An 18,080-nucleotide genomic window follows, 5' to 3' on the forward strand; every position below is an offset into this window, starting at 1 on the left:
AAGTCATATATGTGATATTTTATCTGTCCAGAAGTTTTAGTCTAGAGGAGAGTTCAGCAAACTACAGTTCACAGGCCAAACTCTGCTGGACATCTGTTTTTTAAATTTATTTCTTATTGAACCACAGCATGTCCATTGGTTTATGTACCACCTATAGCTTCTTTCATGTTACAGGATCAGAGTGCAATAGTTGTGAGGGAGACCATCTGGTGGCAAAGTCTAAAATATTTACTATCTGTTTTCTTATAAAAAAAAAAAAAAAACTTTTGCCAACCCCTGGTCTAGAGAATAAGGCAAATAAGAAAATCATCAACAGGGGCACCTGGGTGGCTTAGCTGGTTGTGCATCCAACTCTTGATTTCAGCTCAGATCATGATACCAGGGATGTAGGACTGAGCCCCAAGTCGAGCTCCATGCTAAGCATGGAGCCTGCTTAAGATTCTCTCTCTCTCTCCCTCGCCCCTTCCTCTCTCTTTCTCTAAAATAATGAAAAAAAAAAATTTAAGAAAATCATCAGTGACTATCCAATAAGGTACATGTTATTGGTGACCAAGATATTATGGGAATATAAAATATATCTAGAGTAAGTTACATATATAACAGAATATTATTCATTATTATGAATATTGGAATAATGGAAAAATATTACGGCTGAATATTTTCAGCCCTAATAAAGGATGGAATCTTACCATTTGCAACAACATGGATGGATCTAGAGAGTATAATGCTAAGTGAAATAAGTCAAAGACAAATACCATGACTTCACTCATATGTGGAATTTCAAAAACAAAACAAATGAAACAAAGAAAAAAGACACAAATTAAAAAAAAAAAAAAAGACTCTTACTACAGAGAAAAACCAATGATTACCACAGGGGAGGTGGGTGGGAGACTGGATTAAACAGAAGGGGATTAAGAGCACACTTATCAAGATGAGCCCTGAGTAATGTATGGAACTGCTGAGTCACTATATTGTACATCTGAAACTCATATAACACTGTATGGGAAAAAAAGAATTCTAATTTTTTCACCCACTTCCCTAGAGTGAAAAAAAAAGCTACCACTTTGTATTGTTTTCAACTGTATAGATGTATATATCTATTAACAATAGTTTTACAAATATGAAATCATTGCAATTTACTGTACCTGGAAAATTCATAGGCAGCTCAAATGGTTGTGGACGTTCACAACCCTCGATGTGCTCACAAATTTCAGCTATGATCTTCTTAATTTTGAGACCAATAATTTTAATTACTTCTCCTGTTGATAAACAGCATTCATTTCCAAACATTTCATAAATGGAACCTAGAAAAAAGGAAGAGTTGAAACAGCTTTAAAAAAAAAGAAATAAGGAAGAACAAAGCAAGAGTCTAAAGCCTCATCTAAAGTGTTTTTATTCAGTTCCTCTCCTAGCTACCTACTTACTAAATAGGAATTTAATCAAGCTTGGCAAAATGTACAGCATGTACCAAGAAAAATATTAGATTTTCACTTCATGCACTGGGCAAAGTATAAACAACCTTATTTTTGTTATTATTGTAAATTAGATTTATGGTTTCCTCAGCACCTTTAGCTCATCATTCCAAGGTCAAACTACAAACATGTCTTCCCTCGCTGGGATTTATGATCTATTTTTGCTGGGTCACAGAATTAAGCTCCTGTGAGTCAACAATGATCTAAGTATGTATTACAAACAAGGTTGTATTACAATCCAAGATCCAAAGATAGAAGGTCTGCACAACAGGGCCTTATATTAAGAGCATCCTATCTACTTATTAAACCTGTTTCTCTTCATCCTTGTGAATATAAGATTTTTTGTCCATCTAATCTCTTGATTTTTGACAAGCTGGAAACATCTCTTGATATCTTAATGGCAATAGGGGGCAGACCAGCCCAGATAAACTGAAAAGATTCACTGTAGTTCAGAATTTCAGTCTCTTTCCTAATAAACCTTTTATCATAGATACTAAAGTTAAGCTTTCCATCCATTTATTTTCCTTTTATCTCCTGATGGAAGGAAAGTGAGCAGTGAAATAACCAGAACATGAACAACAGGAAAGAGAAGAGGCAAAAATGTCTGGATAATCTACCCCAAGTAAAAAGGGAAACAACTCGAAAACTACATCTCTGAGGTATTATTACTTTACACCTGAACAGTAAATGAAAGGCTGATGTAAAAAAAATTACAGAACTGTGGGGATTTAAACATATCAAATTTTCCCTACCTCCAATATGATTTATATCCTCTTTACCATACTAAAATGTGAACAATATGAGTACAAGATTTCAGGTTGGTTGGTTTGCTTTCTGAATTCTTCTTTATTGAATCCCCTCCTCATAGAATCTTACTGATATATAGCAGGCACCAAAAACATTTTTGTAGCATCATTGGTTATCCTAAGAGTTATGAAGAGTGGCTTCCAATCTAGCATTAAACAACTCTGCCACTGTAACAGAATGTCAACAGGGAGCAGGGGGGCACACACGAATTAGAATAATTTAAGGAGATTTTAACAAAGGGGCAATTTACACAGAGGCACAGACAGTTCTGGGCAACGCAAGAAAGTAAATATCCTGACCTCACTCTTCTCCCTCCGTCTGATCCTCTGCCAGGGTACCCTTCTTTGGCCAAAGTCAGCCAGAAGCCAGAGGACAAGGAAGCTGCTGATGCCGCCACAGAAGTCAGCCTCCAAGGTAGAAAGTGGAAATGCAAGTCCAGCACGCCATCCTTACTGTTCAGTATTTAATGAGGACCATTTTTGCAAATATGCTAGTATATCTGCTCCTCAAGTCCTGAGTATGTACTTTCATAACTCCCCTTTTTTCTCATACTATTCCCTTACTATGTATGTGTTCACAACGTTCATTCACTCCCAAACATAGTTTGTTAGCTGTCTCAAATCTTTTGTGGAACAATTGGAATATTTAAAAAAAAATAATACCAAATATATAGTGACATTTTCCTCCAATGAACTCAGAACAGCTATTTTTTATGATCCTCATTTGGCACTTAATCATATACTAACATTTTATATCTTCAGTATTATCTCATTCTGTACTTACCTTTTTATGACTTTAGTTTGTATTACGCTCCATTCAAACCTCATGAAAGAAAATGTTGCATTATATTATTGCATAACTACAACACATCCACCACTCTTCCTCATTCACTCAGTAAACTTTAATGAAAACCTACTATGTGTCAGGCATTGTGATTAGTGGTAGGTACCAGAGATAAAATGCATAACCTCTTCCTCCCAAAAAGCACTGCCTTGAAGCAAACAGACAAGTAAGCACACACTACAACATATTATCAGAAAGTTATAACATAGAAAATACAGCACATTGTGGGAGAATATTGGAAGCATTTAATTAAGCAATTACAAGGTAAAGCGATTAGGGAAGGATTCCTGGAGGAGACAACAGCTAAGCTGAGCTTTAAAGGAAACAACAGAAGATGTTGGAGAGACAGTATTTGAAAAGGCACTGAGATGTGAAAGAGTTTGATACATTCTGGAAATTGTAAGTAGTTTGTTAATGTCTCAAATCTAAAGTAAGGAAGGGTAAGAAAGAAGACTAGAAAAGAAAAGGAAGTCCAGATCATGCAGCATCTTTATGACATTACCAATAAACAAAGAAGTCAAAGTCTAATGCAACCTCAAAGTCAGAGAATCTTAATTTTCAGTTATCTGGGTCCAGGATCTGATATCAATTTGATGAGAGGTCATATGTATCTAGGGGCTTGCTATCCAAAGTGCAGTCTACTGTATCACCTGGGAGCTTGTTAGATTCTTGGCCTGACCCCAGAAATGCTGAATCAGAATCTGCATCTTTAACAAGATCTCCAGATGACACATAAATACATTAATGTTTGGGACGCTGTGATCTAGGCCACAAATGTATAACTAAAAAAAGTTCTGTTCTGAGACTGTTCCAAATTAACCAGAAAGGGAAGGACATGCCATACAAAAGCATTCAGTGACACTGAGCTGGAGGACATTGTAAATGGGGACAGGGAAAAAGAAAGATTTTTAGTCAGGAAGTGACATGGTAAGATTTTTCTTTGTCATATGAAATAGAACATGAGCTGAAGTCCGTTAGGCTTAATATTGATGCGATGAGTGTCTAATTGTAGATGTAATGTATATCAGACTGCCTTCTCAAAGGTTCCACTGGAATTCAAAATTAAAAGATGAATTTATGCGAGATTATATATCAATTCACAGGACTAGAAGCCAGAGAATTCTACGAGGAGAAAATTCTAAGAGTATTAGTCACCACACAAAAAGGTTTTGACTCTTCAGGTCTCTTTCCAAGAAGCTCTCCTTTTGAAAAAAAAAAAAAAAGTCACTTCTTTCAGTCATACAAGGAAAAGAGCCTCATGCAAATACTAATCTTTTATATTTACCTTTAAATATTTGTGACTTTCAATTTTCTCTAATCAAGAATGCCATTAATTCATTTTTAATAAAGAAAGTGGTTGCTGACACAAAACACTAAAAAGTTATGTCCATGAAAGGTAGCAAGAATGTATGGCAAATCACAAATCCCTGAAACTTGAAGGGTTCCCGTACTCTATTATCATCAACATAATGTCTCCTAAAATATATTTTTCCTCAGTGAAAATGTAAAATGGTTAATTTTTAAAATAGCCAACTTTCATAATCTCAGAATGAGCACATATAACATACGTAATTGCCTTTTAAAAATTTGCTGAGATATGCCTGAACTATGTGTTTATGTATAATACAGATGTAGATATTAAAATAGTTTTCATTTCATTTTAACCATGACATATATTTTGAATATGCAAATCTCGAATCTATTAAATCTTTATAGACTGATTCTTTCCAAGTCAGAGCATATGTATTCAGGATAATGCCAAACATCAGAGGAAGCTGGAACAAAGCAGCCTGTTTTCAGTGATCAAACATTGCCCCTGAAGGCTGTAATGAAAGAGCCATGTGCCTTTGAAATCACCTTCTCTGTAATGCTACTTTGCTCAATAAAAACGACACATTAATATCCTTTTATGAGCTCATCCCTTACTTGACAATCCATATAAGCAATGCTATGATCACATTGGAACAGCCAAAACAATTGGTTCAATAGATTTTCTTCCATTTCGTATACAAAGTTAAAAGCATGTGGCGATCAGGAGAAGGAAACTTACATTATTTAGAGGCTATTTCCCCTTTACTCAAGAGGTACCCATTCTCTCCATTCCCTAATTCCTTCCCCTGCCCTACCAGGTCACTCACTCACCCCTTTACCTCATCAGCCTTTCAAAATTCAACAAAACCTAAAGATTCAGCTCCTATTCATCATCTTCTTCAAAGTCTTTCTTGATTCTTACACCTAGGTGAGAATTATTCTCTCCTCTGTGCTCTAAAGCAGTTTGCATGTATCTCCATTATAGCCCCTATGTGATTATTATCACAGCCCTTATGCGATTATTATCACAGCCTGCTATTGGGATATTATCTTCTACCCACTGATATTATGTATGTTTTAGAATTTATCATGAGTTCCTAGAGAAGTGATAACTCTTAACTATATTTATACCTACCCTCACATTAAACACAACTAGTAACGCAGTTTTTGACACTTAGTAGATCCTTGGTGAATATTGAATTATATATAACTTAGCTTTACTGTCAAGTGACAATAAATTATTGTGAATATAGTAGAAAGAATGAGTAACCAGCATATCATTTGACATATTTAATATCAAATGTACAAGCATATGTGAGATTAACCAGACAAGGCATAGATGGGTAATTCTACAATATGAATCTCTTACTCATTAAGTTTCCTATTTTACCATTAAGTTTACCATCTTTATATTGCTGAACCTGAGGGTGGTGCTCATGAAACAATCTGAGACAGGTGTAGAATTAAAAAATTACATCTGCAAAGTTTGATTGGTATTGTATGACAGTGTATATAGAGCCTTGTCAGATTGGGATTGCCAGTGAAGATGTGTTTTTACTCCTCATAAACAGGTGTGAATATTTTTTCTTTGCTTAAGAATAGTGCAAATTACCAAGAAGAAGCTTTCCCACAAAGGAAACATGTAAGTATGAAAAAATTTTATTAGCAATGTCATACTTGGTGGTTAAGGCATTCATTGTAGTAATAAATACAATTTTCTAAATGAAACTCTAGATAGTGTACCACAGGCATAAAGCTTGAAGTGGCCTATGGCTGTAACAGACATTTACATGGCCAGTCGTCCGTAAAAAGACCATCTCCATTCCCTGTAAAGCAGAGACAAAGTTATTCCCACTATATGAAGAATATGCCTAAAAATAGATAGATGAACATCATATTGGAACGCAGTGTGGAAATAAGTAGGCATGAAACAACAAGCTTTCAGCTTTACTGGGGTTGGATACTACCAGCTGATACTGGATATACCACAGAAATGTATACAAATTTGAACACTGATAGGAAATGATCTCGAAAGGTCATACAGACTCTCTTACCCTACTGCCAAAATATCGACATAAAGAGGGCAAAACTTTGGCATCAGGTAGTAAGAAAAATGATGGCCACACTAAGAAAAATTAAGGTATAACGTCTCATCTCTATAAACATGGGGTTCTTCTTGTGAGATGGGCATGTAAGTGTTATCCAGGAAGTTCAAGGTTAATGACAGGAATATGCCGGAAACTGTAGTGAATGTTGGTGAGCCTCTAGAAGTATAAACAGGGAGCCAAACTACAGAAGGAGCCCAAGTGTCCATTGATTGATGAATGGATAAAGAAGATGTGGTATACATAAAAATGGAATATTACCCAGCCATCAAAAAGAATGAAATCTTGCCATTTGCAACGTATGGCCAACTCATCTTTGACAAAGCAGGAAAGAACATCCAATGGAGAAAAGACAGTCTCTTTAACAAATGGTGCTGGGAGAACTGGACAGCAACATGCAGAAGGTTGAAACTAGACCACTTTCTCACACCATTCACAAAAATAAACTCAAAATGGATAAAGGACCTGAATGTGAGACAGGAAACCATCAAAACCTTAGAGGAGAAAGCAGGAAAAGACCTCTCTGACCTCAGCCGTAGCAATCTCTTACTCGGCACATCCCCAAAGGCAAGGGAATTAAAAGCAAAAGTGAATTACTGGGACCTTATGAAGATAAAAAGCTTCTGCACAGCAAAGGAAACAACCAACAAAACTAAAAGGCAACCAACGGAATGGGAAAAGATATTTGCAAATGACACATCGGACAAAGGGCTAGTATCCAAAATCTATAAAGAGCTCATCAAACTCCACACCCGAAAAACAAATAACCCAGTGAAGAAATGGGCAGAAAACATGAATAGACACTTCTCTAAAGAAGACATCCGGATGGCCAACAGGCACATGAAAAGATGTTCAACGTCGCTCCTCATCAGGGAAATACAAATCAAAACCACACTCAGATACCACCTCACGCCAGTCAGAGTGGCCAAAATGAAGAAATCAGGAGACTATAGATGCTGGAGAGGATGTGGAGAAACAGGAACCCTCTTGCACTGTTGGTGGGAATGCAAATTGGTGCAGCCGCTCTGGAAAGCAGTGTGGAGGTTCCTCAGAAAATTAAAAATAGACCTACCCTATGACCCAGCAATAGCACTGCTAGGAATTTATCCAAGGGATACAGGAGTACTGATGCATAGGGGCACCTGTACCCCAATGTTTATAGCGGCACTCTCAACAATAGCCAAATTATGGAAAGAGCCTAAATGTCCATCAACTGATGAATGGATAAAGAAATTGTGGTTTATATACACAATGGAATACTACGTGGCAATGAGAAAAAATGAAATATGGCCTTTTGTAGCAACATGGATGGAACTGGAGAGTGTGATGCTAAGTGAAATAAGCCATACAGAGAAAGACAGATACCATATGGTTTCACTCTTATGTGGATCCTGAGAAACATAACAGAAACCCATGGGGGAGGGGAAGGAAAGAAGAAGAAAAAAAAAAAAAAAAAAGAGGTTAGAGTGGGAGAGAGCCAAAGCATAAGAGACTGTTAAAAACTGAGAACAAACTGAGGGTTGATGGGGGGTGGGAGGGAGGGCAGGGTGGGTGATGGGTATTGAGGAGGGCACCTTTTGGGATGAGCACTGGGTGTTGTATGGAAACCAATTTGACAGTAAATTTCATATATTAAAAAAAAAAGAAGATGTGGTATACATAAAAATGGAATATTACCCAGCCATCAAAAAGAATGAAATCTTGCCATTTGCAACAGTGTGTATGGAGCTAAAGTGTATTATGCTAAGTGAAATAAGTCAGCTGGAGAATGACAAATACCGTATGATTTCACTCATATGTGTAATTTAGGAAACAAAACAGATGAACATATGGGAACAAAAAAAAGAGAGAGAGAAAAAAACATAAGAGGCTTTTAATGATATAGAATAAACTGAAGGTTGATGGAGGGAGGTGGGTGGGATATGGGCTAAATGGGTGATGGGTATTATGGAGGGCAGTTGTTATGATAAGCACTGGGTGTTATAAGTAAGTGATGAATTACTAAATGCTACTCCCGAAACCAACATTGCACTATATGTTAACTAACTAGAACTTAAAAATTTGGCTGAAAGAAAAAGAGAAAGAAAAAGTATTAACACAGAAAAGCAATGAAGGCCAGAATAGGTTGGAAAGGTTGAAGTTTGAGAACCAATATAGCAGATTAAAATAGTAGTGAGGCCAGAAACCAGAAAATGCCCACTTTTTAACCACTCTATGTGATGTGTGTAACATTTAAATAACTAAGTTTTAGTGGCTAAAGAACAAAAATTCATAGTTTTCTATGTTAGCTAAAAACTTAATGTTTGTTTCATGGCAGAATCAATTAAATAGGTTCAATAAATCTATAATGAGTTTGCAAATTGGTATTAAGTCATCATTGTGGTTCTTTGTGTTAACAATTATCAGAGCAAAAGGATTTGGGATGTGTATGTATGAAATGAATATCCATCTCTCCTACACATCTATGAAACATTTTCCTATGATGATGAAACAAGTCAGTGGTTCTATATCTTCTGACACTACTACTGATCAAATATTCCCCACATTTTACCCAAGTTTTAACCCTCAAAATAATATCATAAATAGTATTATAATTTTTCATATGAACAATGTTGCACTGGAAATTGGTTTATTATTGTAGGAAGACCTTGGTTTCAAGTACATTTTACATACTTTAATATAATTGCTTATGTTTTATACCCTAAATACTAAATAAAGGTACTATAGACTTCTAAGCCATTTAAAATAATAAACCTGTTCTCTTCATCTCATTTAATGAATATAAATATGCTGATTGAATAGATTATACATGGGCTCCAATGCACTGTAATGTGTTCATTCAATGCATAAAAATTAAGCTCTACTGTATTATAAATTTTCCTTAAGTTCATTAGCATTGAACACTTCATTAAGTATTCTGCTTATGAAATATGGTTGAGAAATTGAGAATAAAGTTTTAGAAACTTTTGTAAGAATTTTGAAGCTATTTTGTGCTCACCGAATTAAATATAAAAGATATGCCTGTATTTTGTATGTCTTTGTTTTTTAATTTTATTTTATAATAATTCATTTATATTGCATTTTATTGTAATAAGTACCAGCCCATAATGGACTGGGAAAACAAGAGAAATTGGTCCTTCACCACAGCCAGTTGATTCTAAACCATTAAGTACACATGTATGACCAAAGTCAACGAAGGGAACCAGGATATAGTCTCAGGAAGTTAGAAAGTTAGAGTGAAATCTGAACACACTGGGAAAAGGAAAGTTTTAAACGAATACACTAAGTCTTAGCTGGTATTATTAACTCATCTATCTCAATGTCACCAGCAGCCTGAGTGCCCTGGCTAAAAAACACAGGAATTTTAATCAACTTGACAGTAATAGTTCTAATTGAAAATTATTACATTGGCATTCTAATTTGTACATTATACTCCTCTGATTGTACAAGGCAATGCTTGAACCTAATTGACCCTGGATTCTTTGAGTTTTTGGACCTACACAGCTAAGATCCAAAGCCATGAGCAGGTGAAGTCCCCTAGGAGATGGATTCCATGAGTTCTAACTAGAGTGCCAAGTATTCTGCATGAGAGGGATGACAAATATCTAGACTATATTCTACCATTTTCCTCTCCCAGCACTAATCCCAATGGCACATGTCCAGCTGAATCCCAACCAGGCCTAATAATCAACTTCAACATGAAGTTCCAGGTGACCATCCATCAACTGAAGGTGGCATGCCAGGTATGAAATATTTCCAGCCCAGTCCTGCACTATGACTTATCCTGTTTTAAGCCCCACTGGCTGATATTTATTTATTTATTTATTTATTTATTTATTTATTTATTTATTATATTTTTAAACATTTTTAATCCTCATATTGAGCTAATTTACTCCCAAAGGCTTAGTTATAAGAAATCTGTCAGAAGAATATAGACTCCCAGAATCTACCATTTTTTTCCAGGCCATCTCTCTGAATTGAGGCATAAAACACTTAACTTGATAACAATCACAACTTCATATAGCTGGATGGCAGCCATAGGATGAGTTTCAATTTCATTTACATCTCTAAGCACAGTGCTGTTAATTCTAATGATCTCTTGAATCATTAGGTTTCAGTGTCAAACAGGAGCTTAAATACCATCTAATCCTACCTACATTACTACAATGACTGAGTCTCTATACAGCATATCTACCAAGCAGTTGTCCAAACTATATTTGAACACTTTCAGTGATTGATTCCAATTATTTCAAAGTAAATTACTCCACTTTTGAGCAATTCTCACTGTTAAGAACCTCCACATTTTATTAAGTGCAATATGTGTTCCTATAGGATATACACAGTAGAACTATTTTTAGCCATTGGAATCATACAGAAAACAACCATTTAATTCTTCTTGATGGCAGCCTTAAAATGTTTGAAGATAGCTGTCACAGTTACCCTTTCTAACAAATCAATCTGTCAAACAACTGAAATATGTTCAGGGCCACTCCTTACAGCATAGGTTGCCCCATTATAAAACTATTTATAGTGCAACTTACATGAATGTGAATGGCATTCTCTGAGTTGTATAACATGGTATCATGCTTCTCAAAAAGTGTGCCCTTGAGTGTTTCAGGGAGGGTTAATAGTGCCTACTGAGGAGGGCTTTCTTCTTCTTCTTTTTCGTCTTCTTCTTCTTTTTCTTCTTCTTTTTCTTCTTCTTCTCCTTCTACTACTACTACTACTTCTCCTTCTTCTTCTTTTTAAGTTTATTTATTGAGAGAGAGAGAGGGCATGGGCGAGCATGAGTGGGGGAGGGGCAGAGAGAAAGAGAATCCCAAGCAGGCTCTGAACTCAGCGCAGAGTCCAGCACGGGGCTAGAACTCATGAACTGAGAGATCATGACCTGAGCCGAAATCTAGGTGGACATTTAATCAACTAAGCCACCTGGGCGCCCCTCAAAGGTTTCTTGCCATGAAACTAAAAATCTTTGAATGAGGAATAAGGCAGCCATTTCACACTAGCAATATTTGGCTCTGCCATCCAGTGAGTCAAAGTAATTTTTATAGAAGATAAAGTAAAAATGTCCTAAGGCTAAGTAGTAAGTTTAAGGAAATAACACGTCATCAGTAACTGGATTCTTCTTCTGCATTTCTCCCACCATTAAAGCCAAGACATGAAGTTTATTTTCCCAGTCAAGGAGAGAGCTTTAGTCATTATTTAGTTCTGAGATTCAAAGAATTTGTCAATACTTGGGGAGATAATAATCCTGAAAAAATAGACTTTATTAGAAGGGGAAACTGTTTTTTTCCACAACTGCCAAAATCTTTTTATATGAATGTAAGAATCTAATAATGGAATATTATCATATAGTAGATTGTAGATGGGTGGGGGGCACTCAGTGCATGACATAAAGGAATTGCCTGTCCACTTGCAAAACAATTAGTATTTTTTGTATTTGCAAAGATGAAAAAAACCAATATGGTATTTTTTACTCCCAAAATTTGTTCTTTGTGCCATGCCAGGAAAAAATTAGTTTTGTAAATCAAAGCTTTTGATTTATAAAAGCTGTTTCTTACTGAGAGAAGTAAAAGCCAGGTCCTAAAGAGGAAGGTCATAGAATTTATACTCCAAAGTTAGTTTGTAAAGAGAATAGAGGAATCCCAGAGTATCTTTTGGGAGGCCAGCTGGGAAGGAGAGAGGTGAGCTCAATGGAGAGTCATCTCGAAGATTAGTAGGGGAGAGGCACAGAGGCTGCCATAAGTAGCCCTCCCATTGTCCTCTATGATCAACTCCAGGAATCTGTGACTACGGTCTGGGACAAACGACCATTCTAATAAACACTAAATTAACATGAAAAAACAAGCTTAGTTTCTCAGCTCCTCACTTCTGTCTTTTAAAGGCTTCCTTCAATAGCTGCCTGAATGTCCACCCTCAGGTTTGATGATTTACCAGAAGGACTCACAGAATTCAGAAGAGCTGTTATACTTACACTCATAGCTTATTATGAAGAAATGATACAGACCAGCAGGAGACAAGGTTCCAGTTGTCCTTTCCCACTGAAGTCATATGAACAGAATGTAATTCTACCAGCAATGGTGGATGACAACATATATAAATTATTGTCAACCAGGGAAGTTCACTTGAGCCTTGGTGTCCAGGGATTACATTAGAGGTGAGTTACATAGGTGTGGAGTGCCCATATGACTGACCTTAATTACTCAATGTTTAGCAACCCCCTCAGAGGTCAAACTAATACAGCATGGCCCAGAACCCCAGACATAGAAGAACTGACATTTACCATAAGTCACATCATGAACATAAGCTATCTAGAGTGGCCCAAGTTCCAAAGTATACACTCGTATCAGGCAAGATATTCAAAAGGAGTCAGTCAAAGGCCTATCCTTTCTTTAGATTGTGCAGAGTTTGAACATCCAAAGTCTGCTGAGTTAACCCTTTAGTATACACCATGTGTCAAGATTTTGTTGAAGCTTGTCAGAAGTTGTCCAAGACTTGTAAAGAGCAAAAACAAGTAACAGCTGTCTTTTTAGTGGAGAGCCGAATATCATCTAGCAGACTCTTTAGAAACTGTCTGATTCTATAGAGATATGCAGCTTTGAATATGATTACATTGACTTACAGAAAATTGATAGATATAAATGATACTTAGCAATGCAAATGATTATTTACCATTGAAATAAAAATAGATTTTTCCATTATACATACAATTGACCTATGCCTTGTACAAAAGATAACCCTAAACATTGCATATTCAAGGATGATAATCAGGTTTGAATACTGGAAAATTTATTTCAGCATTTCTGACTGTATTTTTGCATGCATGTATGTGTGTGCTTGACATGGGTTTAATATCTCACTGGTTCTCTGATTTAGTGAGTTTAATAAAATCTTTCATGTGTTCATTTTATGCTTATATGGGAGTGATGTTTTTATCTTTGTGAAAAATTTTACTCTATCAGTCTTACCTTAGTTGCACAGGGTTTGCATTCTCTTTTCAATATGTCTACTTGTTTGTAACAGAGTGGGACCCTTGATTCCCAAAAGTGCATTGACAATGTGATAAACAGAATATTCAATGTCTACATTTGGGTGGAAATGTAAAATGTTGAAACTCACTACCCTTACATTTGTAAAGTGTTGTATAGGATTTATACTGCAGATTTCCTTTTCTGTTTTTGTCTGTTTCTTTGTTTGCCTGTTTTCCCTTCCCTGTTTTCTGATTTACTGAAGAATTTTTAAAAAAATAATTGGTACGTAAAGAGAAGATTAAAGATTTGTATTGTCCTCAAAATATATTAAATGTACTCAAGTTCTTCTATCATGTGTAATATTTATTATAAGGCACCTATGCAAAATGTCTAGAGTTTATAGTTTTATTCAGTGAATAATTTTTTTTAATTTTTATTTTAATTCCAGTTAGTTAACCTACAGCATTATATTAGTTTCACAAGTACAATGTAGTAGTTCAATACTTCCATACATCACCCGGTGCTCATCTTGACAAGTGCACTCCTTAATTTCCATCAACCTATTTGACCCATCCCCCCCACCCTCCTCCACTCTGCTAACCATCAGTTTGTTCTATATAATTAAGAGTCTGTGTCTTGATTTGTTTCTCTATTCTTCTCCTTTGCTTATTTGTAAATATTTTTAAATAAACACTGATTAAAATCATTATATAGTTATGTTACTTAATGATATAATTTATTTTTGCAGATCAAATAATTTTTCTTATAAACTTTTCCCATTAAAACAAGTCTGCAACAGATAAAATTTCAATATCATTTTTAAGAATGGTAAATGTTTTTTTAATTTTATGTTTGAAAGAGATTGAGAAATTATAAAACATAATAAAATTCTAAAGTTCATTCTACATGTTAAATCACCCAGTTTAAAGAGCTCACCATCCTTATAATTCTATGAAGTTTTGAAAACAGTGAAAGTTTCATATCTAATTGAGCTGACAGGTATAATATTTAAAGAATTTCCAGTACTCAATCTTATAATTACTAAATATCATCTACCAAGATCCTACACAATTCAGAACACAATACCAGAAACTAAAAATACAAAAAGTCAACCAATCCAGCCAAACAAAAACAAAAGATTATTTTTCTTTGGGAAGTTTACATTCTAGGTAATTGGAAATTGAAGGTACACACAAATGGTAAAGAAAGAAAACAAGTAAACTAGTAGACACTTAGCATTGGCTAAGCCTAATAAAGTTTTTTGATATTTAATAGAACTGATCGTAGCCAAGAAAAAAGGGGAGGAGGGTTACTGTACTGTAGAAAAGAAAATTTGACTACTTTTTTCAGAAGACTGTTCCTTTCTTTTGGGCAGAAAAAACACGAAGAGCTCCTTTAGTTATATAAACCGTTGTTGTTCTGGGAAAATCTCTGAGTCAACCACTGACTTGAAGGCAGCTGTGTTTAGCCAAATGATTTCTCTGTAATATTAATTGATATCTTTGAGCCAAAACTCTTTCTCTACACTGAGAAACAAAATAATGAATGGTTGTGAACCCAACCCAAGAAGCTCAATTCAGCTGCTGAAACAAATCGTAAAACAACAGTTGTTTAACAAACAAACAAATATCTATTTCTTTCTTAAGTAACAATTTACTGCTAACTTGTCAGGGTTTATATGATATCTGTATTGGTTCCAGCTTTTTTGTAACCTCTCATTTCCTCAACATGAGACTTTGTGTTATGTTCTAAGATGTCTGCTCCTGCTCCTATGATCATGTCCAAATTTCAGTTAGTGACAAAGATGAGAAAGAGAGATGGAGAAGAGGAGGAAACATTTCTTTTGTTTTAGTGGCATACAACAGAAATTTCACACATCAAATACGTTCACAATGCACTGGCCAAAACTTAATCAAGCTGCCCAGATAAGCTTCAGGCGAGCTGTGTTGTATCATCTTTAGCTGGGTAGCTGTGGTAACAGCTGAAACCATTACTACAAAAGAAAGAGAGAATAGATATAGTTAGGAGGACAATTAACAGACTCTCATCCAAAAGGTGAGGGAAAGGTATGTATATTTCATGATTTAAATTAAGCTGCACTGTGTCTGTAAATCTTACATTGCAGGGGTGGGGGACATATAGTTTTCTTTGAAATACCAAAGCCAGGAGGTCTGTTGTTGAGGTAAGACTGCAGGATGGAATTTCAGGGCTGATCTTTATCTCTGCCGAAGAGATACAATTATCAAACCCCCACACACACAGGCACCAATGCATGCATAAAATTCCTCTATCCATTCCTTCTTAGGCATTTAACTAGGTAAAAATCACAGATAAGAGTGCCACTCTAGGGTCAGGTTCAAATCCAGGATCTGAATTTAATAGATGTATGACTCAAGCAATATCGTCATCTGTAAAATGGAGATAGTACCTCAGTTTCCTTAACTTTAAAATGAGAATATTAATATTACTTTAAATAGTTACTTTGAGGATCAAAGAAGATAATTTTTAATGTTTTTTTTTAATTTTTTCTTTTTTTATTTTTGACACAGAGAGAGACAGAGCATGAGCAGGGGAGGGGCAGAGAGAGAGGGAGACACAGAGTCTGAAGCAGGCTCCAGGCTCTGAGCTGTCAGCCCAGAGCCCGATGGGGCGCTCGAACTCACAGACCGCGAGATCATGACCTGAGCTGAAGTTGAATGCTTAACTGACTAAGCCACCCAGGCGTCCCAAAGAACATAATTTTTAAAAGCATATGGACCAGCACCTGGTATCTATTTAGCACTTAATAAACATTAGCCATCATTGATGTCATCATTATTACTGCATATGATGGTAAGACCAAATAAATTAGTATAATGTTATAGTATTGTAAGCTAGTGTGATTTTCTTGGTCAAGATGATAGATAAGTGGGCTCTTATGGATGAGGGTGGGGTTTTCCCTGAATAAAGAAGAAGAAGAAGAAGAAGAAGAAGAAGAAGAAGAAGAAGAAGAAATTTTCTTTGTCAATCACCCTAAGAAAGAGAAGTTTATGGAAGAGAAAACAGAAACTTGAGAATGGCAATGAACTTTATTCCCAACCTGTACCAATGAAACCTGGTATGCCACAAATAGGTTACAAGGGTGCCGACATACTGAACTCCCCATTCCTTGAAGTAACCACCTGAGGTGGTTCTGGAATGACTGGTGGTTTTGGCTGGTAGCCTCTGGCTGTAGGTTGCCTTATCTATGTACCCCATGTGCCAAATAAGTATTCCTATTATGTATACGTGTCTGACATAATTAAGAGTTGGGAGGAATGGTCTAGGAACACTCCTAGTGAAAAAAATAAGTGCTTTCTTTCATATGGAAGTTGGCTGAGAAGTAACTGTTATACCAGGCAAGGTTACAGCCCTATAGCCATTCCGAAAGGCACCCTGAATGACGCTTTGTGTGCTTATCAAATTATTCTTTTTTTTCATATTTTAATCTATTCAACAAATTAACTGAATGCATGCAATGTGCCAAACAAAAGAACTATGTTAAGTACTACTGATATAATGGTGAGCAAATGGCATATGGGCTCAACTTCATGAAGATTTAAATAAATTGAAATAAAAGATGTTAATCAAATAATAATAAAAATATATAATTACAAAATGATAATTACTATGAAAGAAAATTGCATGATACTAGGAGAAAGGGACTGGGCTGCTGGGCTCTATGAATAGTACATCCATACTATATTTACTTATTAAACCATTCAATAAACATTTATTAAGTATCAGGCATACTAATCTCAAGGCTACAGTGAAGACTTATTAAAAACTTTCAGCTGGGACTTCTGCTTCTGGGAAGATGAATTAGACATAAATGTTCCTAACTTCATATATCCTAGTCTTGAAGGTGAAGAAGCTGGCAGCCTAGAAATGCCAATGGGTACAAAAAAACAAAACCGCCAACAAATCCTGTTCTCTCTAGCTAAAGAGTAAGGAAAGGAACAGCCTAGTAAGAAAACCTTTTAACGTTACCACTTTACCACATAAAGGAATTTGGTTCTATAGCAGGAAAGGATGAGTGGAGACTTTAGAATCCCACCGTTGATGAGTGTAATTAGACACTCATCCACCCATTACTGGGGTGGTATCAAAAAAGGCAGAGTTGAGATGGGACTTAACACCTTTGTGAGCTGGTAATAAGCTCCCACCCCCTGTCAGGGAAACCAGGTAGAAAGAGTCTGGACTTTCACCCTCACCCAGGAATACTGAGGTGCCCTATCCCCTCCCCATCTGATGTCAGATGTCTAGTGAAAAATCACAACTTTCACCACTGTCCAATGTAATGAGGCACCTCCCCACCATAAGGCCATGTGAGTAGTAGTAATGAGGCACTACCATGCCTCCCATCAAGAGTGGTGTCGGTGAAGGCTCAATGAGGAGCCAGTTCTCCCACTCTGGCAAGCAATAAGGAGGATCCTTTCCCCTGCAAGTGTCAACAGAGGATAAAGAGGAAGCCTGAATTTATAACCCCACCGGGCAATAATGAAGCAGGGCACACCATTCACTGCTGGAGAAACACAAATCAGAAACCAAAC

The 18,080-nt window shown here is 36.1% G+C and overlaps 1 protein-coding gene across 1 annotated transcript in view; it reads right to left on the reverse strand.

The window, feature by feature from the left end:
- The window catches only part of THEMIS (thymocyte selection associated), a 189,089-nt gene that overhangs the window by 143,358 nt on the left and 27,651 nt on the right, over positions 1-18,080 (reverse strand). Inside the window, exon 2 of the mRNA XM_049652968.1 lies at positions 1,146-1,304. Coding sequence (XP_049508925.1) covers positions 1,146-1,304 — 159 coding nt within the window. The remainder of the gene's footprint in view (positions 1-1,145; positions 1,305-18,080) is intronic.

The sequence above is a fragment of the Panthera uncia genome (assembly GCF_023721935.1).
Source record: "Panthera uncia isolate 11264 chromosome B2 unlocalized genomic scaffold, Puncia_PCG_1.0 HiC_scaffold_24, whole genome shotgun sequence".
NCBI classification, from domain to species: Eukaryota; Metazoa; Chordata; class Mammalia; order Carnivora; family Felidae; genus Panthera; species Panthera uncia.